This window comes from Lithobates pipiens, unplaced genomic scaffold (assembly GCF_037356315.1).
Source record: "Lithobates pipiens isolate NorthernLeopardFrog02 unplaced genomic scaffold, aLitPip1_a1.2 Scaffold_8, whole genome shotgun sequence".
Taxonomy (NCBI): domain Eukaryota; kingdom Metazoa; phylum Chordata; class Amphibia; order Anura; family Ranidae; genus Lithobates; species Lithobates pipiens.
The window spans coordinates 258,435,038-258,460,772 of NW_027507903.1; the positions used below are offsets into that span (position 1 = coordinate 258,435,038).

General features: G+C 41.7%; 1 protein-coding gene across 9 annotated transcripts in view; it reads left to right on the forward strand.

Moving 5' to 3' along the window:
* Positions 1-25,735, forward strand: part of ATP2B1 (ATPase plasma membrane Ca2+ transporting 1) — a 275,438-nt gene that overhangs the window by 121,535 nt on the left and 128,168 nt on the right. For all 9 annotated transcript variants that reach the window (XM_077471059.1, XM_077471058.1, XM_077471064.1 and 6 more), the window contains exons 6-9: positions 7,197-7,334; positions 13,533-13,571; positions 14,421-14,576; positions 23,795-24,009. In XM_077471059.1, the coding sequence (XP_077327185.1) occupies positions 7,197-7,334; positions 13,533-13,571; positions 14,421-14,576; positions 23,795-24,009 (548 nt within the window). The remainder of the gene's footprint in view (positions 1-7,196; positions 7,335-13,532; positions 13,572-14,420; positions 14,577-23,794; positions 24,010-25,735) is intronic.

The window sequence follows — 25,735 nt, forward strand, 5'->3', positions numbered from 1 at the left end:
CCCTCTGCCCAGCCCACCCAAGTGCAGTATCGATCGATCACTGTCACTTACAAAACACTAAACACATAACTGCAGCGATCGCAGAGTCAGGCCTGATCCCTGCCATCGCTAACAGGTTTTTTGGTAGCATTTTATATTTAAATCCGGAAGGCGGTGCTTGGTTTTCGGGGTCCCGTACGTGGCTAGGCTCCCAAAAAGTCCCCCACATGTGGTATCCCCGTACTCGGGAGAAGCAGCAGAATTTATTTTGGGGTGTAATTTGACTTCTGCCCATAGCATGTGTGAGCAATATATCATTTAGTGACAACTTTGTGCAAAAAAAAAAAAAGTTTGTAATCTTCCCGCAACTTTTGGCAAAATATAAAATATTCCATGGACTCAACATGCCTCTCAGTAAATAGCTTGGGGTGTCTACTTTCCAAAATGGGGTAATTTGGGGGGGTTTTGTGCTATTTTGGCATTTTATGGCCTTCGAAACTGTGATAGGTAGTGAGGAGTTAAATCAAAAATTTGCACCCTTAGAAATCCTGAAGGTGGTGATTGGTTTTCGGGGTGCCGTGCGCGACTAGACTCCCAAAAAGTCCCACATATGTGGTATCCCCGTACTCAGGAGAAGCAGCAGAATGTATTTTGGGGTGTCATTTCACATATGCCCATGGCATGTGTGAGCAATATATCATTTAGTGACAACTTTTTGTAAAAAAAATATTTTTTTTTTTTTTTGTCATTATTCAATCCCTTAGGACAAAAAAAATAAATATTCAATGGGCTCAACATACCCATCAGCAGTTTCCTTGGGGTGTCTACTTTCCAAAATGGGGTCATTTGGGGGGGATTTGTACTGCCCTGCCATTTTAGCACCTCAAGAAATGAGATCGGCAGTCATAAATTAAAAGCTGTGTAAATTCCAGAAAATGTACTCTAGTTTGTAGACGCTATAACTTTTGCGCAAACCAAAAAATATACGCTTATTGACATTTTTTTTACTAAAGACATGTGGCTGAATAAATTTTGCCCTCAATGTATGACTAAAATTTAGTTTATTCGATTTTTCTTATAACAAAAAGAAGAAAATATCTTTTTTTTTTTCAAAATTTTCGCTCTTTTTCCATTTATATCGCAAAAAATAATAATCGCAGAGGCAATCAAATACCATCAAAAGAAAGCTCTATTTGTGGGAAGAAAAGGACGCAAATTTCGTTTGGGTGCAATATTGCATGACCGCGCAATTACCAGTTAAAGCAGCGCAGTGCGAAATTGGAAAAAGACCTCTGGTCCTTAAGGTGTTTATTGGTCTGGGGCTGAAGTGGTTAATTTTGCAAAGAATTGTGGGGAAAAAATTACCACATGAAAAACCCCACCATGCATCTTACTAAATACATTGGAATGTCTACTTTCAAAAAAGGGGTCATGGGGAGGTATTTGTACTTGTTCGGGTCGCAAGAAATGAGATGGGCCACCAGTACATCAGATGTGATCATTTTTTTTTATGATTTGCACCACAGCTTGTAGACACAGACCAAATATCCACTAATTTGAGTTATTTTTACCAAAGATATGTAGCAGTATAAATTGTGGCCAAAATTTATGAAGAAAAATTTATAATTTGCAAAATTTTATCACAGAAACTAAGAAAATGCGGGTCCCCCCCCCCCCCAAAAAAAAATTTTTCGCCCTTTTTTCATTTATAGCGCAAAAAATAATAAAAAACCCAGAGGTGGTCAAATACCACCAAAAAAAGCGCTCTTTTTGTATGAAAAAAGGACAAAAAATGTATTTGGGTACAGTGTTGCATGACTAATTGTCATTCAAAGTGTGAGAGCACCGAAAGCTGAAAATTGGTCTGATCACGAGGGGGGTTTAAGTGCCCAGTTGTCAAGTGGTTAAAGATCTTATTAATAAAAGAATTTCAGGCTTTTATATAATGGATTATGTTAAAATGCTGCTTTCACTTTATTGAATTCTGCCTCAGATATTGAATTTATCTGAACTACAAATGCTGTAGCAGTGAGATCAGCACCCACTTTGGCCTGTTGCATGTAAGATCCCATATCGAGCACACAAAATCTCCAGTGTTCCCTCCAAAGAATTTTCACTAACGGCTATCCACTCTCCACCACACAAACTGCATGTTGACCAGTGTCCATTTCCTTCTTGCAGATATTGGTTATTACATAGTCCAGACATAGCTGATGATAGTCTAAAGCTCAACTGAGCTTCATTATGAATGTTGAACCTCCAACATCTAATGCCACCTCCTACCCCCAGTCTCCATATGTGAAGGATATGTGCTCCCAGCAAACATGCCTCAACTACCAGTATCAATGGCAGCAGTGATGTAGGCCCTCCAATGCACACAACCCTCTAGCTAGGTTTTACACCAGTAGAGTATGAGCTTTACCACTTTGGTAACCAGTTACGCACATTAACCCCTCCGTGATCGGCTTGCCTAGAATGAATGTTAATAGATAAGGTCTCCTTTGGGAACATGTGCCACCTGTTTTTAGGGGGCAGGTACCCACTTCTATTTCTGCCCTGACTTCCTAGAGAATCAGAAGTTCTCCCCCCCCCCCCCGTCCCTGCCTGCAACCCTATAGGTCAATATACAAAGCGCAGTGCAACAAACGCATGCGCTGTGGAAAGTTAGCTGTGATGCTGCAGACTCTCAGCCAGCTTCCCACTTCAATACTGGGCACTTTAACCCTCCTGCCCAGGCCGTCTTTCAGCTTTCAGTGCTCACACTGTGACGATCATGCAGCACTGTACCCAGACTAAATTTTTATCATTTTGCTCACAGAAATAGAGCTTTCTTTTGGTGGTATTTAATCACCACTTTATTACATTATTTTAAGCAAGCATTTTACTGAATTAAATTGATTCCCAGGGTACCTTAATAAGCCCACAGAGGGCACAGGCAAGCTACTGACTGATTACCATTATTGTTTTGTAACAGACCCCAGATTTCATTGCATTCCATTTTTTTTTAAATTGGAAGCATTTGTTCTTCCTTTATTCCAGTGGGAGGTTGTAGTTCGGTTCAGGACCCTAGTTTTTCCCGACTGCCTTTCTCGCTCAGTCATTTGGGTCGCCTTCCAGCTGTTCTTTCCTATCTGGTGAGGAATTTTCTGCAACATAAGATTTCATGAGCATACTTTTTGGTCTTATAAACAGCAGCCACAGCTGTCCCCCTTAAAGAGGAAGTAAACCCTGATGGGTTTACTTCCTCTTCGATTCCCTGCAAAGGTAAAGCATAATGGACTACTATGCATCGCATAGTAGTCTGTGTCACTTACCTGACACAAAAGCCAGCGAAGTCACCGATGTCCCCTGTAGTCCGGCGCATCCATCTTCTCGGTGGGTCTCGCTGCTCCGCCGCTGTTATTTGGCGAAGCCGCGATGACGTCACTCCCGCGCATGTGCACGGGAACCGCCACGTGCAGCATCTTCGTTGTTGGCGGTGCCGCGCTCAGTGCGCCTGCGCGCCGCTGTCTGCGGCGCATGCGCCACAGACAGCGGTGCCTGTCTTTCGGAAAATATCTCCTAAACCGTGTAGGTTTAGGAGATATTTCTTGGACCTACAGGTAAGCCTTAATCTAGGCTTACCTGTAGGTCAAAGTGTGTTGTAAGAGTTTACAACCACTTTAAGCCTTCCCTCTTTACTCTTTTTGTTTTTTGTCCTTGAGCCAGACATGGTCTCCCTGAGGAGGGTGTAGCTATTGAGGCGGTCTTTTGCACTCTGAGGCATAAAATCAGTATAACAAACCTACTGCTGAGATTTCACCCAAGCTAAAGGGTACAATAGCTTCCTTTGACACTGTATGCTTATGCTGGGTACATAGGAAAAGTGTTTTTTTTTTTTTTTTTTTAAAGTTTGTAAGTTAGGCCCCTTTCATGTTGGGGCGGGAACCGCGCTATTTTTAGAGCTGCGGTATTTGGCCGATAGCGGGGCGGTTTTACCCCCCAGCAGCCAAGAAAGGGTTATTTGATTTCAATGGGCAGGAGCGATGTATACACCGCTTCAAAGATGCTGCTAGCAGGACTTTTTTTACCATCCTGCCAGCCCACTGCTGCAGTGTGAAAGCCCCTTGGGGCTTTCACACTGGGGACACAGCAGCGGCCTTCGTGTTGCGTGCCTGCAAAGCACCCCAGTGTGAAAGGGGTCTTAGGTTTTTATCGCGTTACAACCCCACCCACTCCTCTATGTAGGATAAGTAAATTGACCGCTCAGGATTGTATCGAGGAGAAGGAAAATGAATGTGATATATAGAGAAGTGGATAAGGCTCATCAGTCTGTAGTGGGTCTGAATGGGGTGAGCGGGCCCCTTTACAGAGGTGGTGGTTCACTGAACACTTTTTGTGGAGGATTGTCATGTATAGCACACAGCAGTGATAAACAGGAGGACATGTTTATACACATTGATTTAATAGACTAAAAGTGATTCTTTTTATTTATTTTTATTAAATGTTTTTGCACTTGATTTTTTTTACTGCTTATTTGATCACATTTTGGAGTTCTACAATTGAACTGCGTGGCAGTGGTACAGATTTTATCCATAGATCTAAGGCAGTGATGGTGAACCTTGGCACCCCAGATATTTTGGAACCAAGTTTCCCATGATGCTCTACTATAGTGCCGAGTGCATCATGGGAAATGTAGTTCCAAAACATCTGGGTGCCAAGGTTCGCCATCACTGATCTAAGGGATGCTTTTCTGCACGTTTCCACTTTTCAGCAACACCATCAATGTTGGCAGTGAACGGACAGAGTTAACAAATTCAGCTGAGCTTCAGGGGGATCCTCAATCTGGACTAGTAAATCGGTCATTGCTGGACCCTCTCAGATTGGATGGGAGTATCTGGGCTTGACTCTAGACACCACTCTGTCAAATTAACTTTCTTTTTTTTTTTTTTTCAAATATACATTTTTTATTAATTTCAAACCATGCCCAACATGGGCATGGACATATCATATAACATAGAAGTGGGATACACAAGGGGGAGGGAAAGGGGAGTACATAGTAAATATATTACCGAGAGCAAGAAAGAGGTAGGTACACAGTATACACTTTACATGGCATACTAATCATAACTCTATGGAAGACCTAATTCAATCTGCCATCTGGTGATTACCGCCTATCCAAGCATAAAATCTTCATTAAGAAGCCAGAAGTGTATTCAAGAGCCTAAGTCCGTTCAGTTCCCTCATCTCGTGCTCTCGTCAGAACCTCAGTACCCCGGCAAAAACCCAGTGCCAGAGGGCAGAGGCCATCGGGAGTGGGGGAAAGGGACATTGAAGGGGGAGGATGAGGGAAGGAGGAGAGAGAAAAAAGAAAAAAGGAGGGTGGGGGCGAATTCTGGTTGATTCAGGACTGCCCTAACCTATAAGTAGTCTATAATGCTGACCATATTACAAGGTCCTTAAAGATACTCCTTCGGATGAGAATATGAACTGGTGCCAGAGCGCCCATGTTTTCCTACATTTTTCCTGCTGTTGCCTCCCCGTAAGCACCAGGTCTTCCAGTTTACTAACGTCCTCCACCCTACGAATCCAGGACGCCACCGATGGAGGGGCCTGGCTTTTCCAGTGGAGCGGTATACATGCTCTAGCAGCATTTACTAGGTGACAAAGGATGGATTTTTTGTACTTTTTAGTGGACATGGTATTTACGTGCAGTAGGAAGAAGGCCGGGGTCAAATAACTTTCTGCCCCTTTGCTCCTAAGCCTTGACTCTCTGGGCCCAAAAGAAGCTTTGTTTTTGCCTGAATGAGGGTGTTGTCTCATGATTCTTTTTAAGGCTTTGTCATATGCCCAGTGGCTCTCAAGGACATTGTAACTCAACATTCTGGCATCCTGGGGTAAACACTGTCATTGCACATTTGGTTTCAGAGACCTCTGATTTCCCACTCTCTAGTGAAGGCCTTTGTTCAGGGTAAAGCCCACATGCCACTTTGTCAGATTTCCTTTGCGACTCCAGTGTGGTTCTCTTGGCTCTGCAGAAGCCACTCTTTGGTTTTTCTTTGTCTGGCCGTACCCGTAAGGTGGCCATTCTTATTGCAATCACATCTGCAAGGAGAGGCTTATCTTGTAAGGAACCCTTTTTAGTGTTGCACAAAATTTTTCTCCCCATGAAGGCCTCTGCTTTTCAAGCATCCTAAAGAAATGTCCCTACTTTTTTTTTTTTTTTTTTGTCTAATTACCTGAAGGTAGCTGCATATTACCCAGTCATAATGATTTAAGCTGGCCATAGATTTGTTTTTTGATCTGATTAGAAAAAGTCAAAACTGATTCCCCCATCCACAGATTCAAGGTGGATGAAGAAATCCTCCTTGCTGTATTCTGGCAGTAGGACTTCGCTGCAGCCCGAATTCAATGCTGCAGCCAATGGGCTGTGTGTGCTGATCAAACACTTTTTTTCCAATCCTCCCAATCGAGAGGCGTTGATCACTAGGCCAACTCCACTTGAATGGGAACAGCCAAAACAAATTTTGGTTCCTGATGAACTAAGCCAAATTTTGATCCATCTATTGCCAGCTTAAGAGAAGCTGATGTCCTGGGCTATACTCTCTGAAACAGATTTTACTTAAGTAAAACAAAAACGTTTTTCTTCAATTTAGAAACCTAGCTAATTTAATCTCTGCATGCAGAGTTGCATGCACAATTGATTTTCATTGCCTGGAAATATACTTATTCTTTTAATGTCCCCTCCTCAGTAGCACAGTTTTACTTTGGTTTCTCTGTTGCTTGTTTTTAGCTTCAGGGAACAAGAAAAGGAAGCCCTGTGTAAGCGCAAAGTTGCATTCATCAGAGCTTACATAGGGTTTTGGATGCTTGCCCTCATGACCACGCTGGACCAAGTATAAGAGGAAGGGTAGTGAGTCGCATGCACTTCCATAATTGGAAATGCTGGGTAATTTCCTCACTCAGCTGGCAGCTTTACAGAATAGTGTGGGAGTGGAGGAAAGGTGATTATTGTTTCAGGAAAGGGGGCAATTGGAGTAAGTAATATAACTTTCTTGCATTGCACTTTTATAGAGTTACTCCCCAACCCACAACTCACTACTGCCTAACTGCTGTGATGTTCCCTTGAGCCCTTGTTCAGGTTTTGTCAGTATTTCCCATAACAATAGTTATCTCCAGAGTGACACTTGAGGAAATTTGGACTTTCATGTTTAATGTATTTCTTATGATTTTCATAGGAACACACGTTATGGAGGGCTCAGGAAAAATGGTTGTCACTGCAATTGGAGTGAATTCCCAAACTGGAATTATTTTTACTTTACTTGGAGCTGGAGAACATGAAGAAGAGAAAGAAAAAGAAAAAAAGGAAAAGAAAAGTATGTTTCTATAATCATTTTTAAGTATTTCAATAAAATCGCCACTTTATGTATTCTTTTTTTTTTTTTTTTTTTTTCTGGATCATCATTCCATTGTTGCACTTTTCAGTTAGGATTGTGTTTGGCAACAAAAACCCAAGATGTTGGACCCCAGTAATTATGCATATACTATACTGGGTCAATCTCCCTGGAACGTGCAAAAGGAGGCACCATGACTACACGGAGCTCCACTATCTCTATAGTACTATAGTCCCACACTAAATCCCCTTTCACACTGTGAGTTTTTCAGGCACTTTAGCATTAAAAAAAAAAAGCGCCCGTAAAGCTCTTGAAAGAAGCCGCAACTGCAATCCCAATGTAAAAGACCAAGTGCTTTCACACTGAGGCGGTGCGCTGGCAGGGCGTCAAAAAAAGCTGCAAGCAGAGCGGTGAATACACCGCTCCTAAAGCGCCCTTTCCATTGAAATCAACAATGTGCCTGCAAAATGCATGAAAAGCGCCTGAAAAGTGCTTTTGGCAGCAGCGCTTTGTGGGTGCTTTTAACCCCTTATTTGGCCACTAGCAGGGGTTAAAAGCGCCCCAATAGCGCTTGAAAAGCGCTTGGTAAAGCGCAGCTAGTTTAAGTGGCACTTTACGAGCGTTTTTCGGGTACTGACATTGTGAAAGGGCTCTTAAAGCACTCGGGCTTTCACATTGGGATTGCAGATGAGGCTTCTTTCAAGCGCTTTACAGGCACTTTTTTTTTTTTTTTTTTTTTTTAACGACCAAAGCGCCTGAAAAACCCCCCAGGGTGAAAGGGGTCTAAGTGGCTGCCCTGCTTACTGAACATTTTTTGCACCATCTTAGTGATTTCAAAGTGTTATCAAATTTAAAGGTAGGGACCGTGACCATCGTGCCCCTCTGCCTCATCTAGGCAGAACGCTTTGCATTCTTTTGTCTGAATGTTGCTTGTGCCAAGTGGGCAACTTTCTGTGCTTGGTAAGCAAAAGTGCAACCACTTAGAATGGGACCCGGGAGCTAGTGGAGATCGCTTCCATGGGGGATCAGCCAGATGTGATAACAGCCAGGCCTATAACAAAAAATATGCCTAGTTGTGTGGGTCCAAGCTGGCCGAAATATAATTATGTAAAAATGTTCATGGCTGTCATTTTATCTTTATTGCAGGGCAGAAGGGTGCATTGTTGGGAATGCTTGGTCATCTGCACAGTTATATTGCATTACAAATTGTCACAATTTTTTTTTTCTGTTCTAACAGAGGGTGGTAAGTGGGCAGAGCTTGACATTCATGTAATGCCTAGATACACTTGCACAGCCTAAAAGCCCCTATGTATCGTGGTCGAGCACAAGACCTATTTCTGTTTGCCTACCTTCAGATGTAACGTAGTGAACCTTTCTGTTTAAAAAAAAAAAAAAAAAAAAAAAAAAAAGACTTGTATAATTTTAGTAATTTGCACTTTTAAATGCACTGCAGATTTTGGTTTATTTAGATATGAATATTTTGTCTCTATTTTGTGAGAAAATTAACAACCCGTTCACCCCAGTGAGCCTTGATCAACACACAGCATCTGTTTTGCATTGTGGCACAGTGGTGAAATAGCATCAGGGTTGACTTTTTTTTAAAATAACTTTTAGTGATGTCACGTGTGCCAATTTAATAGATGTATGTTCACAGCGGTGTTGCGATGTGGTTTGCTGTGCAACCCCCTTCACCAAAAAAAAGTATTACATGTGTTGCATGTTTTCAGTGCACACCACAACAAGGTATTTTACCCCACCACATCTGGTGAGAACAGGGCCTAGCTGTGGTTGAAATGTGCACAAAATAGATTTCTTTCATCTTCTGAGAGTTGGCCATGTACAGTAATTCTAAGAGAACAAATGTTCTTTAAAATACACAGAGGCTACTGGTAATAAAGCAATTCTACTTCAGATATATGCAATGCATGCAGATGTAATTTACCATGAAAGGTCTGTGGTAGCATATTCGGAATGTTGACATTGGATTTTTTTAAGTCCTACAGTGTGCCTTTTGGCACTAGAATGTTGCCATGGTGATAAGTGACTTAAAATTTGAGCATTACATGACAGATGCCTGCTCTATGTTATATTCTTGACTGTGGATCATAGTAAGAATGATTATGATTTAGCTTGTTATATATTAAAGTAATTGGTACCATCTGTCCAAAAAAGGGATAACTGTGTGCCCACTCAGAACCAAACGAGACTGTTCCAATATCTGTTAAAACAATTTGGTAACAAAGTTTGCATACCAGTCATTTTGTTAAATGGACAAAAAAATGCACTTTGGTTTTTAGAATTCTTTGTAAGTTTTCTCCAGAATTGGTTACGTGACATCGGAAAGCCTCCACAGGACAATGTGCCTAGTACGTTTTTTACATTTTATGGAAACGCTCAATTGAGAAGAATTTGACACTTCATGCAGATGACCTGTAATCTAATAATTTGATTGCCCACATTTATCTCTTTGACAATAGAAAAAATAGAGAAAATCATAGAGAGGGTAAATCCCCGTAATGGGGCACAGACAGCAATAGAACAGACAGCAATGGAACCTAACATTGGGCCTAATGGCTCTCCACTCTATCCAAAACTTAAAGTTTTGCCTTTTTAGATTTACTTTGTCCACAGTGCTTGCTTGTATGATCAAAATGCTTTTTTAAACTAGCCAGAGGTGCTACAAACACAAATGGACATGTGTTATGAGTAAGCACCCATGTCTGATATGATTGTGTAGTAACAATTTTCTGGTCTGAGATGTGCAGATATTAACTGACTTCGAGCAAAATTATCCCTTTGGAGGGCATTTGTGTATGAATTTCGTGCGGCCATCAAATTTGATGGGTTATGTTGTAGGGGTGCGCATCTCCACTGGTCTCACGAATGTTTAGATTACGATTATCTGGTCAACGATTCGATTCCACGATGCATCACAATTATCGACGAGCTCCCACTTCTGTTTGGGCCGCCAATGCAATCTTCTTCCATCCTGCAATCTTCTGGGACACATCGGTTCCCAAAAGATTGCCCGGCTATGCAGGACAGCGCAGTGAGACATGCGCATCCGGCTTTGAAGCTGCAAGCTGTCACAGCTGGATGCCCACAGTAGTATTGACAGGCGGGGGAGAGAATGAAGGGTTTGGGTGGCTATGTTGCTGGATTGTGGGACAGGCGAGTGTGTTTTTATTAAAAGTCAGAAGATAAGATAAGATTTTTTGTAGCTGCTGACTTTTAATAAACAAAAAATTGACTGGAATGCTGCTTTGAATTAAAAATAACCTCAGTCCCTTAAAAAGTACACTAATCCGGTGCACTAAAGGGTACAGACATTCACACACACTGCTGCTGGGAGGTTAGGAGGGATTACAATCCATAGCTGACAGCCATGTGAAGTCCGCTGGTGCTCAAAATTTTTGGGGGGATGCGCAAACTGAAAAATACTGAACCTCCCCCGTCAAACGCAGCCATCTGTGCCTGTCAAATGCAGCCATCGCTTCACTACCCCCCCCCCCCCACAATGCATGGGCCGCCAGTCACTGGTGCTGACAGTTCCTTGGCATTCCTGTTTGCACCTTCCAGTACACTAGGCATTAACAGTGGAATGTGCAACAGGAAGCCCAGGGACCTGTCAACATGTAGCTTGAGGTGTAAGGGTACAAACGCATTTGTACTCACTGTTTTACTTCCTTTTTAATAAATACCGTGTTACAATGGCCCTGCTGTATGTGCTTTTTAAAAAAAAATATATCACTTCATACCAAATTTCACAGTAGTACAATAATACATCCCGATCATGTGACGCCCGTCCCGCCTCTCCTCTCTGCTCTCCTCTCTCATTTCATGTCAGAGTCCTGATGTCAATGGGGAATTCTCAGCCTCGCCCGCCTCTTGTGATTTGATAGCTAGTCAGCGGGCAGGGCTGAGAATTCCCCGCTGACTTCCGGACTCTTGACGTGAAATGTGAGAGGAGAGGCGGGATGGCCAGGAGTCACATGATCGGGATGTAATGTTGTACTACTGTGAAATTCAGTATGAAGTGATATATTTTTTTTTTAAAAGCACATACAGCCATTGTAACACGGCATTTATTAAAATGAAGTCGTTTTAAAAATACGCTCAGAGTGTTTTCCTGGGAGGGGCGGGGCAAGTGGGATGACGTCACCCACAATCGATTCTCCGGTCCTCATGCATTGATGCCGCATCGAGGACACCTGAATAGCGATGCAACAATTAATTTCAGCACCCTTATTATATTGGAAATTTTTTGAAAAATGTATGAATTAATAATTGATGGGAGAATCGTGTGGGAAATGTAATCGAAAAAGTGCACACGAGCTGTGACCTGGAAAGAAAAGAATTGTCCTGGCCACAAATTTTTCTTTTCCATAACATGAAGTGAAATTTAAGGCTTGGTTGGTCAAATCAAAATCATTTGAAATTTGACCCATATTGGGTTTGCATAAGCCAAGCGCCCCATTCTGATGTCAGTATGGGGTGAAACTGATTTTATTTTGAAACCATGATGGCAGCGTCAACACCCGATAGCCAATTGCTGGATGCCTTGACATGTAAGTGCCCTAATAAGTCAGCAGCTGCAGTATTTGTAGCTGCTGACTTTATTTTTTTTTAGGGGTGAACTTGGAGATCCTTTAAAAAAAATAAAATAAATAAAAAATATGTATAAATATATATTTTCTTATTTTAGTGTTTTTAAAGGCTCTTTAGAATTCCCTTGCATCTCCGCATCAAACGAGACCACCCCCCAACCAACCCCCACCCCCTCCCCCAAACGGTTGGGCCTTCGCTTACAGGTCCGTCCACCCATGTAGCCGCTTTGGCTTCACCCTGCATCTCCTCCAGCAGCCAATATGATCGCTTCTCCTCTCAGGTCAATCGGGAAGACAATAGCGAAGATTTTTTTGATATTGCCACACAGTTGGGTGGGCTCAGAGCATAGTGCTTTTTTTTTTTTTTTGTTTTTTTTTGTTTTTTAAAGCCAATTAGAGCCTCGGGCTCTAATCATGTGCTTCAATAAAAAAAATACCTCATTCAAATCTATGCATCTGGTGCCCTGCATGTTGATTAGGGGCCGTACACATGGGGGGGGGGGGGGCACTCCTAATGAACGGCTGCCACTGCTTCTGGGATGTGTGACCTCATTTGCCTAGGCATGAAACCAGGAAATAACTGAAGATACATAAAACAAGTTTAAGTAAATATTATATACTTCCTGTCTTATTTAATGCTAGCAGCATGAGGATTAAAAAGCCAATGTTGATTGAGAGATTGAAGTTCCACTTTAAAGTGGCAGAAATGAGAATTGCCTGAATCTGCAACATGGCTCTGTACTGGTACAGAAACTGGTGCAAAGGCTTGCCTAAATTAGGTGTAGGTAGTTTTAAAGGGTATCTCCAGAGAAGTGTTGAATTTATTGCATTCCCTAGGTAATGTGTCTTCTGCAATATAAAAAAATAAAAAATAAAACCTGCCTACTTGCAGAACTTTAATTACTGGACAAAGTTCCTTTTTAATGCTAGGTTCAAACTTGTGTGGAAGGTTCCCGCTGTGGGTCTGCACCTCTTCCCACAACCACCCACACAGAAAAACATGCTGGATGTGTGTGGGTGCCAATAATCCTAATGGCATGATGCGCGCACTGGAAATCAGACTCACACTGCACTTGTGTTTCCAATGCGGGCTGCGATTTCTAAAATGCCACAAGGATTTTATTACTGCTTTTCAACAGGCACCGCAGCCCATTCAAATGAATGGGCTGCCATGCCCACGCAAGATGAGGCTCCCAGAGCTTACATGACAGACAAAAAAGCTGAAAAGCAAATGGTGTCCACTGTGCTGTCTCTTGACTAACCCAGAGCAATGGCTCTGGAAATCTCCGGATGCAAAGCTGTGTTTTTAAACACAAACTTTAAAAATAAAAACAATGGGTCCTACACAAACCTATATTTCCATTCAAATTGCTATTCGTCATGATTGGTTTTACCAACTGAACGTTGGCATCTTTGTTAGATATGGTTACTGAAATAAATGCTTACCATGTTAGAACATTTTGGCCTAAAAGGAGGTCCTTTTTTTATTTATATGCATTTATTCTTTTTATAGATGTTATCTGTAGCTTCTCCAATTTATATGGTAAGCTAGACTCATGTGTTTATTTTTCAGGCAAAAAACAAGATGGCACAGTTGAAAATCGAAACAAAGGTATTTTTTATTTATTTTTTTCATGCTGCTTTAAATAGGAATCGTGTTTGAGTTGCATAATACAGGTGTTCAATAAAAACACAACTACATATGTTCTGTTTAAATGCAAAATAAAAAAGTGTGCATTAAATAACCACCTTTAGGCTCGGTTCACACAGGGGGCGATGCGAGGCGACACGACTTGCCGCGCCACGACCTGCCGCGACCTCAGCGGCGACTTGCAAATGACTTCTGTATAGAAGTCAATGCAAGTCGCCCCGAGGTCGCCCAAAAGTAGTACAGGAACCTTTTTTCTAAGTCGGAGCGACTCGAGTCGCTCCTCTTAGAACGGTTCCGTAGTACAGAACGGGGGCGACTTGTCAGGTCGCGGCACGGCAAGTCGTGTCGCCTCGTGTCGCCCCCTGTGTGAACCGAGCCTTAACAAACATTCCACAGGTGCACACATTTTTATTCCCATATCTGAGGCAAGGGAACTGCTATAAATAGCGGTCATCCCAGTGCTCCGTACCATGGGGAAGACTGTCCGTCCTTTTTAGGGCTCATTCACACCTAAGCATTGTGGTAACGCAAGCACAGCAGCCCACAGACTTCTTCGTACGTTGTGCCGCAATTTGATCATTTTCACCCCAATGCACTATGGAAGCGCGCCCCAGACTCGTGTGCACTGTAGTGTACCACAACCTTTGGTAAAAAAATATTTATTGTGGTGCGCTATATCTGGAAAGAACAATTGGCAAACTTTTGAGATTCCCTAACACTTTGAAAACCTTAGACTTAAGATGTTGAGCACTATTGTCTTGGTGTGAATCTGTGTATATGGGTTTATGATTATCCTTCTTTTATCTGCAGCAAAAGCTCAGGATGGTGCAGCAATGGAAATGCAGCCTCTTAAGAGTGAAGATGGCGGAGATGGAGAAGACAAAAAGAAAGCAAATTTGCCAAAGAAAGAAAAATCTGTTTTGCAAGGCAAACTTACTAAATTAGCAGTGCAGATTGGGAAAGCTGGTATGTATATTTCTAATTAACATGTAACATATTGGGGCTTTTCAGTTTATTTTAAGTGAGGATTCCTGTTCTGAAGAATTACGTTTTTGTTTTTGTTTTTTTTGTTTTTTTTGTCCTCATTCTGTGTTGCAGGAAAATATAACCTTGTATTGCCACACCCGTTCTTAAGGCTTTCTTTATTGAAAAACTGACCCAAATTTGTGAATGTATCTTGAGGATGTATTATATGTTGGAAAGAGTTCTTTACCCAGTTTCACAGCTATAGCCATTTTAAGTGATTTTTTTGGGAATAGTCATTTAAGGCATTAGCTGTTTTCAGAGTTTGAACTTCCCATATTTACATACCGGTGGACTTTTGGCATTGTATTAACAAAAATACCTAAATATAGCCCAAATCATATCCTAGTACTTACAGTGCAGAAATAGATGAATGTATCATCAGTGCTTGCAGAGTTTCTTCCCCTTTTTTTGGGTCCTTAAATTTGGAAATATTTAAACTTTTTGTCACTTAATTTGGAAGTCTGTGATCCCTTTGTCACTTCGGCACCATGGTTCTCTGATTGTAGAGATGTGCACATGATGCAACACAGAGGCCTATATGCAGCTCTGCCAGGGGAGCTAAACATTGGCTACTTATTGTTTAAGGCTCTGTCCACATCTAGGCATTCTGATTCGCTGCATGATTTTGCCACGATTCATCGGGCACCCATCACGGTAAAACTGCGCAAACAGAATCGCAAGATGCCTGTTGCCCTAAAGAAGTTTTTATTTATTTTGGGCGACAGGCTCCCTGCGATTCTGTTTGCGTGATTTTACCGCAATTGTCGTCCGAAGAATCATTGGCAAAATTAGACCGCGAATTGGGGTGCAATTGGAAGTGACAGGGGAAGCATGGGCATTCTGCGGTTTGCCGCTATTTTAAATTGTGGCGATTCAGAATGCCAAGATGTGAATGGAGCCTAAAGGATAAATTCACCTTTTTTTTTATAACCTGCTATATGTCATATACCCATATTCAGGGTGTAACATGTTACATTTTGCACAGATTTGTGTCTGGGTGTGTTTGTTTTTTTTTTTGTTTTTTTGTTACTGCATTGACTCTTGTCAACCAGATTAATCATGCAACTATCATTGATGTGACGAGCTGAACATACACTAAAAGGGTTTGCATATTTTAGCTTTCCAGGTTCTCGTCAGTATTGCAGAGCTGCATTTTCTACTGCATTGTGCTCTTCCTAGAAATTGCTGCATGTATGTTGCTTTTTCTACAGTAACATTGCGGTAACATAATCTTGGCCCTTAGTTGAATTGAATACCTACTTGTTATAAGATTGGAAGGTCCAAAGATGAAAGGGCATCTGTTAAAGAACACATCCCTGTTTGCCCTTTGTGTGAGAGTGGAAGTATCAGTTGATATGTTGTATTGATTCTTGGATGTGGTCCATGATGTCTTTAGTGTTTTCAAATTCCAGTCTGAGAATGACTTCATTTTTCCATAAGCAGTAAAGAAATGATTGTCTTAATTCCGAGTAATAGCGGCAGATTTCCAGCGTGGGACAACTAGATATTGAAGCCCTTTTCTAAGGAAGAAGGGTAAAGTTAAGATGGCCTTACATGGATTGTAATTTGGCCAGTTCAGTATGGGCTGGGTGAATTTCGATCCATGCATGTCCACTGGTTGAACAGAAATCGGCCTACTATTTAACTTAACCTCCCTGGCGGTATGATTCAGTCCGGTTTTAGGTGCTGAAAGCGGTACAATTATTTTGCATGGGAATTTGGCGTTTTATTTTGTAGTCCTGTAATTCTTAGGAAAAACTCTCTTAAATCTGTTCAAACCAGAGTCTAGCGGACATCCCGGGTATGATAAAGTTTATAATATAATAAAGAATAATAAAAATTATTTAATAATGTAATCAAATCCAAAAACACTGAAAAAGGGACACTTTTTGGTTGCTATGGGCAATTTCCAAATTCCAGGCAGAAAAAAAACAGTATTTATAATATAAAAGTGCATGCAGGGCATTGCACAGACCACTAGGGACAAAGGGGGTGTCTATTTTTTAATACAGTACTGTAATCTGTAAGATTACAGTGCTGTGTGTTATGTGCATTTTTACTTTTTTGAATTTGCCGCCGTTCTCCGCTCCCGTGCGTCGTAACGCCGCAGGGAGCGGAGCTCGGCGGCATTCGGCACTGTGAATCGAGCGGAGGACAGCTCGATCACACAGCGCGGGGGACATAGCTGGATCCAGGGGACAAGGTAAGTAACTAACTCTCCCTGTGTCCTCCCCTGCATCCAGCGATGCGATCCCGAGTCTGACTCGGGGTTACCGCTTCTATCAGCAAATTCCTAACCCGAGCCAGACTCGGGATTACCGCTAGGGGGTTAATGTGCATCCACCTTGTTGGAAAATTTACACTCAGTGCCTGCAGTGCTGATCTGTGTAATTCTGGTGAGTTAAAAGCGCCTGCTAGTCACTGAAAATCGCCCTTAATATGGTGGTAAATCTTTGCTAATACTAGCAGTGCTTTACCGCCGACACCCCCTCGCTGTCAGCGTGAAAGGTCTCTAATACAGATGACTTTGTGCAGACTGCCCCTGACTAAATATTTTTCAAAAATGTTTGCGGCACTTTACTGCTACCACGCCAGTGTGAAAGTGGCCAGCTTTAGTCCGTTAAATCTAAGGTTTAATGATCTAGTTAAGGCAGTTAGAACCCATAATAAAAGGATGTAATAGAAATTAGGACATTTAGGGCTTGAATACTAGTACCGTTGTAGTGCAAAATTTAATTTTTTTTTTTTTTTTTTACCTTGAACCCAGGTTCACACTAACAGGTGGAATGAAATCATGCAAGTTCACCTGAACTCACACAATTTCATTTCTGCATGTCAGTCCCGACTTCGGGGACAGTTTTAAAGACATCTATGCAGGTCTCTGCACAGATGTTTGTTGAAATCGCTCACCAAAGTCGCCAATAGTACAGAAACTACTTTTGGAAATCTGTGCGGTGCAATAGTTGCTAATTCGGCATGCAGTTTGACATGCCAAATCACTGCTATGTTAACCAGGCCTAAAGGATAAAAATTTGGTCTCTAGATTAAATATTGTGATTTTGTGAACATGAAATTCCAGCCACAGGATTCAAAAGACATAAACCTTTCAGTTAGAAGTCCAGAAAATAGGAGCACTTTCCTGTTTGACCACTTCCCGACCGGCGCATGAAGATGTACATCGGCACAATGGCACAGGCAGGCAAATTGGCGTACAGGTACGTCCATTTGTAATTGCTGCCCTGCCATCGCATGCGCGCCACCGGCCGCGCACGTGCCGGTCGGGACTCGCGCGAGTCCGGTCGCGGGTCCCGCGATTGTCTCACGGGGAGATGCCGATGTAAACAGCATCTCCCCGTTCTGCCTAGCAACAAGTGACACTGATCACTGCTCCCTGTGATTGGAGCAGAGATCAGTGTTCACTAACACACAGCCACTCCCCCAAACACAGTTAGTAACACACCCCTACACTGCCACCCCCTCTGGTTAACCTCTTCGCTGCCAGTGTCATTTACACAGGTATTGGTCCATTACTAGTAAAAGAAAATATTTTTTTATAAAAATGCAATAAAACTATCCCCTATTTTGTAAACGCTATAAATTTTGCGGAAACCAATCAATCGCTTATTGCGATTTCCCCCGCCCCCTTTTTAACACTACTTCAAAAAGTTGCTGATACTGGTCGACAAATATTCATTTGAATTCATGATATTAAAACATATTAAAAAGTTAAATATAATAGTTTTATAGCAATGCATATTTTAAAAAAAAAACATAAATTTCAGTTTCGGCCAAGTATATCCTGAATTTTTGGTTTCTGTATTGGAATTAATTTCGATGCACCACTACTAAAAAAACAAACTAAGCCGCCATATTTATGAAATGGGAAGCTGATTATATATATATATATATGTGTATATGTGTATATGTGTATATGTGTGTATGTGTGTATGTGTATATGTATATGTATATGTGTGTGTGTGTGTGTGTATGTGTATATATATATATATATATATATATATATATATATATATATATATATATATATATATATATATATATATATATATATATATATATATATATATATATATATATATATATATATAACATTTAACATTTTTTTTTTTTTTTTTTTTTCATTTTTGTTGCACCATCCTGGAAGCCCCTCTAATGTAAATGGACATCAGTAGAGTTTTTGTTGTGATCTTTAAGAACATTTGAGAAAGAATAACTGGATTTGCACACCCACATTCCTGCGACTTGCTGGCTAATGCTGGCTGTGCGAACAGTCAAGAATAGCTTTGGCTGGTGATAGCCTGTCTTGAATAGTATGATCTAAGTATCTACAGCTACTAGCACACACCTGTCATTCTAGCCACAGGAATCTGCAGATTCTTGCTGCTGTAAATCGCAGGGTGGGCCAAGAGGGGTTGTGAAAGGTCAAGGGTTGTAGACTTTTTCATTTTTTTTTTTTTTTGCTGTTTTACTGCTTAAGTTATGGTTGATATTAATGTAGTGTGCTTTATTATCTTGCTTAAATTGTGGTCATGCAAAATATAAAATTTCCCTCATTTGACTATTATTCCAAGGCAATGATTCTGTGAACACTACGAACGCTCTAAAGTCATGTGAGGAGTCCTGTTAAGCAGATTCTGCTCTAATAATATTGCAGGTTTCATTGTGGCCTTAGCAAGGTGCTTGTTTGTAGTATCATCCATAATTATGGAGGATTCAGCTGGACTCGGGAAGATATTAAAGAGGAGTTCCACTGGTTACGTTAGCAGTCAGCAGCTACAAAAAGGGCTTACTTTTAATAAACTCACTCACCTGTCCCACGGTCCAGCGATGTGGCCACCTGATGCCTCGCTCCTCTCCCCCGCCTCTCTGCAAGTGTGGAAGCCTGCCTTTGACAGTTTGCGGCTTCACAAACATGCACACGCTGCACTGTCAGTGGCCGGGCAATCTTTTGGGACCTGTGACACGTCCCAGAAGATTGCAGGGAGGGAGGGGTTACTTAGGGGGAGAGGGTGGAGTCTCCTAGAAGACAGGAGGAGGAAGTGGCACAGGAAGTCCCTCTCAAAACCAGGTAACCATACTGCCCTGTGGCCCATTTTCCAAAGGGAAGGGGACCATGCTCTGCTTTAGTATGTCTCAGTACATGTTGGCATTCATGGTTACCTCAATGAACTGTAACTCTCCAGTGCCGGTGTTGTGACAGATACAATCAATAAAAGTCTCACTTACATCCATAATTATTATTGACCTCCGTTTGATAGTCAAATCACTGTTCCCTTTCGCTGGTGCTGTTACTGGATGAATCCTCCTCCACAGTGCGCTAGGGGAAGCTCTGTATTATCATTAGTATAACCCTCTCAACCTGCTTGCATCGATTATAGGGTTAATTGCTATCTTGTCTGTCATTATCTATTCACTCTCCTATTTAAGAGCAGTCCACTACAGCATTGCCTATACCTGCACCTGAGAAAGGAGCGTGCATGCCCGAATGAGGCTTACGCAAGCTCAGAAACTCGTTGTGCTCTCGGGTACCCCACGGCTGACGTCACACGCTGTCTACGAGCCAGTCTGTGTCTCTGTGCATCACAGAACACAGCAGAGCTCCCCTAACGCACTGTGGAGGAGAATTCATCCAGTAACAGCACCAGCGAAAGGGAACAGTGATTTGACTATCAAACGGAGGACAATAATAATTATGGATGTAAGTGAGACTTTTATTGATTGTATCTGTCACAACACCGGCACTGGAGAGTACAGTCCGCCTATCGAAAAGTGTCCGCTCTGAACTGCGCAGGCGCAACGATTGCGCAGTATGGAGCAGAAGGACATTTGAAAAATCTCCGAAGATTAACTGTGCCGGGAGTCCAGGTGCAAGACCCACCATCCAAGTGGACATAGGGCTGCACATATTGGCCTCTCGCGGGCTCGCCACGCTTCGGGCACAGCCTCCCTTCGCTCGGCACTTTTTATCCTAACTCTATGTCCACTTGCACCATGCAGACCAATATGATGCAGTGTGCGACGTATGGTCTGAGCACTGACCGGCTGACCACCCCACCCCTTCGACCTCTGCAAAATGCTGTCGGCACTCAAACGTCTGTTCCTCAGACAACTTCTGGATATGACGCTGAACTAGTGCACTCAACTTCTTTGGTTGACCATGGCTGGTGGAGTCCTGTTCTGAGTGGAACCTGTCCTATTAAACCGCTGTATGGTCTTGGCCACTGTGCTGCAGCTCTGTTTCAGGGTCTTGGCAATCTTCTTATAACCTACGCCATCTTTATGTAGAGCAACAATTTTGTATTTATTTATTTTATTATTATTTTTTTAGATCCACAGAGTTCTTTGCCATGGGTGCCATGTTGAACTTCCAGTGACCAGTATGAGAGAGTGAGAGCGACGACCCCAAATTTAACACACCCGCTCTCCACTCACACCTGAGATCCTGTAACGCTAACGAGTCACATGACGCCGGGGAGGGAAAATGGCAAATTTGGACATTTTCATTTTGGGGTGTTTTCACTTTTGTTGCCAGCGGTTTAGACATTAATGGCTGTGTTGCGTTATTTTGAGGGGGCAGCAAATTTACATTGTTATACAAGCTGAACACTCACTACTTTACATTGTAGCAAAGTGCCATTTCTTCAGTGTTGTCACATGAAAAGGTATAATATATTTACAAAAATGTGAGGGGTGTACTAACTTTTGTGAGCTACTGTAGGTGCATGTATTTGTCATATGCTCTTCCCATGCCAAGATTGCCTTGCGGTTTTAAAAGCCCAAATGTTTTGCGATCAGTGTTTTGACATGATCCTAAATGCCTAAACACTGACCTTTTTTATTTAAGTGATTTGATTTTAAAACTACAGCCGTGGCCAAAATTTTTGAGTGACACAAATTTTCAGTCTGCAGCTTCAGTGTTTTTAGATCTTTTTGTCAGATGTTACTATGGTATACTGAAGTATAATTACAAGCATTTTACAAGTGTCAAAGGCTTTTATTGACAATAAGACTTTCACACGGAGGCCGTTTTGCAGGCGCTATAGCGTTTAAAATAGCGCGTGAAATGTGTTTACCACTCCTCCACCACTGTTCCCCGTTGAAATATATGGGGCAGCGTGGCTCTGTCGCCAGCAAAATGGCACTATTGTGGCGCATTGGGGGGGTTTAACCCTTGGGCGCTAGCGGGTGTTAAAAGCACCCCTCTAGTGGCCGAAATGCAACGGTAAAACGCAGCTAAAAATGCCAATGGATAAGTGTAAAAAAAATTATGGGCAGAAGTCTGTTTTGACATGCATCCATTTTGTCCTTGACTTGTGTCGGGGTGCAGGAAATGGCACGGGGTTGCTTTTGGACCTGATGAGGGAGATTTGCAAAGATTAATGAACAAGAAAGGTTGCCACTTATCTCTATGGTGATTCACATCTATCCAGGTCATGATACAGCTAGTGATGAATGCATTCAACTAAGTTCTTGGCTCAACTAAAAAATAAAAAGTGCTCTCACTTTTTCATATAAGTACATGGTACAACAGGCATGTATCTGGAATATGAAATGTAGGGTTGAACTATTTTTTAAATCGGAAATAGAATGCTAGAATGCTGTCTCTGATGGAGTGGATGCTACCATCATCTATTGAGCTGTTCTAGGAAGAGTTTCACCGTTAAGATCAGAGGGAAATGCTCTTCAAGCCAGTCACATCTATCTGAATAGCTACAAATTTGACAGACAATGTTCCTAAATATCTTTAAGAACTGTTTGCTAAAATGCCAAAAGTCTGAAAATCGGTAATTGCTGTAAATCGAGGGTTGTTTGAATGTAAGCTACACAATATATAAACAAGTTTTGATATTGTCAGTGTGTGAACAATGATTTTTGATCAATTTAATGCCAACCTTGTAAATTAAAGTATCAAGTAGGTTTTAGATTTGACGTTTTCTGTACCCTTTTTATTTTTTTGCAAACAAGTTTTAAAGGCATTGTAAACCCTCTGGCTGCATTCACTTGACAGTTTCAAAATTGCACGTTTTTATTGTGCTTTTTTTAAGGTCACCAATGTAAAAGGCAGAAAAATGCCTGTAATCCTGCCCCAAAGAAGCTCATGTTCTTTTTTGAGCGATGGGAGTTTTTCAGGTGTGTTGCTTCAGGTGACAAAACACTCAGATGTGAGCAGGTGCCATTGAAATGAATGGGATTTTGCTTGTTGGGCTTTTTATGAGCTGAAAACGCTCAGGTGTGAATGCAGCCTCAAGGTTTTTCACCTTAATGCATTCTATACATTAAGTTGAAAAACCTTTTGTAGTGCAGCAGCCCCCCAGTGCCCTCCTTTTTTCTTGCCTGAATCTGACTGTTCCAGCGATGGGGAAGAGCAGCTGCAGCCACTGTCTCGGGTCCTCATTGGCTGGATTGATAGCAGCAGGAGCATTTACTCCCACTGCTGTCAATCAAAGCCAGTGGCACGGGTGCCTGGTGGCAGGGCAGAGTCCTGCTGTCTGTCAATGGAGGCCTGCACGAGTGCCCCCAGGGAATGCAGGTCTCCATGGGGGCACTTGAAGGAGGAGCCAGGGGTACTGCTGGGGGATCCCAGAAGAGAAGTATCAGGGCCCCTCTGTGCAAAGCCCTTGCAAGAGGAGGTAAGTATGACACGTTTGTTTTTGTCTTTTTATTTTTTTTGTGTTTTGGTTTTTAAAAAACCTTTTACAACCCCCTTTACCAGCTGAATATTTCTAAATGAGTGATTTTGGTTGCGTAATATAAAATTACTTTTTTTTTTTTTTTTAAAGAAGTTCAGTTATTTTTAAGCATTTAACCTAAAAAAATTATGTGTTTGTATGTATGAATGTATGTATGGTGTGTGTGCAGCCATACTCGCACCTCATTGATGGCCACAGGGAAAAAGATGAGATTCCTCTTCTGATGTATCTTGCATACATCAGAAGGAATCTGTCCCTCCTGCTCAGCTCGGTTATAGAGATGAAATGGAACAAGTGACAAAGCTAAAAAGGCTTAAAAGTATTTCCAGAAAAAAATATGCTGCAATGCATAGGGAACCATGTACTGTGTGCCTGATTAATTGGGGGCAATTGGGTTAACCACTTTAAAGCATGATATGATGGCATGTTTTCTTGATTTTTGTTTTTTAGGCTTGGTGATGTCTGCAATTACAGTCATAATCCTTGTTCTTTACTTTGTCATCAATACATTCTGGATTCAGCAACGTGAATGGTTGTCGGAGTGTACGCCCATTTATGTCCAATATTTTGTCAAGTTCTTTATTATTGGAGTCACAGTTTTGGTAGTAGCAGTCCCAGAAGGTCTTCCACTTGCAGTTACCATTTCACTGGCATATTCTGTCAAGGTATGTTCTTGTGGCTTCCTTTGCTGCTACTTTACAGTAATGTCAATGTTAAAATAAGTAAACCTTACCAGATATCTTATTTCATGGCGAAGTTCACATCTGAGGGGTTCTGCGGGCCTTGATTGCATGGGCACAGCAGCCCATTCATTTGAATTTGCTTATGTGCTGTAGTTTACTGCAGGGAAAAGGTCCCTGCGCCTTATTTAAAACCGGACTGTGCTTTGGCACCATGCATTTCCATGTGCCGGAAACTGCACCACGTTTTTCAGTTAATGGCACCCATGCATGTTTTCTTAAGTGGTGCGGATTTACATGCACAAATGTGAATTTAGTAATAATCTGGTGGGGCAATTTTAAAATTAAGAGGCAAGATGTATTGGTTGAACTGTGAACGTGTGTCCTGCATGTCAAGTGTTATTGCTTAAAAATATTTTACAATGCATTAAATATATGGACAGCCATTCATCTTAGAATTTAAAAATGTGTATGCTATAATGAGATGTTGCTTATGGAATGAGCAGAATAAAGAGTTTGTGGGTTGTCTAATTTTCTGTAACTATCATTGAGACATTTGCCATTTATGCAAAGTTTTTAATAGTTACATTGTTAGCATTAGTCGCAGTAGTATTAGCATTTTTAATAGTCATATTATTAGCATTATTCTTAGTAGTATTTTTTAGAATTCCTTTATTTTATTACTCTGCCTCTAGTTGTGGTAATAGTGACTTTTACCTTCCTCAGACTTCTTTGTTTGATCTGAGTAGAGCAGAAACAATAATTGCAGGCTGTTTTTCTCAGATACTTTGCATCCAGGAATATCTTTATTGTATGCAGAAGGATTAGGAAAACTGTATATGATTGAAGTGATAAGAGGGAATATTTCTTGCCTCACTTAGTGGAATTCCAGGATTATTGCTAACTATGCTTAAACCTGCTCCCACCATCCCTCTAAATCATATTCCAACTATCCTGTGAAAGGAAGATACCTATACTTGCTTTTTCTGAGGAGGTTCTGGTGCGATCACGTAATCACCTCGCAACCGGCTTCAGGGGAAAGGGGAGAGAATGCCGATAATGGCTTCAGTGCCCGGGCTCTTCTTCCACCTTTATTTGCCCCCCCCCCACAGCCTTCTGTGACAGGTTCACGGAAGCTGTGGGACCGTGCAGCATAGTGAGCAGCCAGCTGCGAACACTCAAGCAGCCACTTGTGCACAGTTAATATACCGATGCCGGGAACTGAACACAGGTGAAGAAACCAACCAGGTAATGACAGCGCTGGATCCTGGGACAGGTGACTGTCTATTAAGTCAGCAGCTAGTTTTTGTAGCTGCTGACTTAACTTTTGTAAAAGTGACTGAAGAACCGCTTTAAGTAACATATGGAATTGTGTGTAATAAAAGCCCTATTATTGGACAATGCTTTATCATGTAGACAGTTTTTATGTAAATTCTTCCGGAGAGAAGCACAGGGGGTGCCATTACCAATTTCTTTCTGAAGTTGCTTTAGTTGTCTGCCTAGTACACTGACCAACTGGGGGCACACTAGAGTTTGAGTCACTGACCTGGAGCAAGTTTGTGTATCTAAGCTTGATATTCTTATTGCATGCTTGTTTTTGCTAAGGGGCATAAAGTATTAGACGGGGGTAAACATGATGGGAAACATTTCAGAAAGGAAGGGTTTTCTTTAGTCTTGTCAATGATGCACTCAAGGGTTAAAATCATAAGCG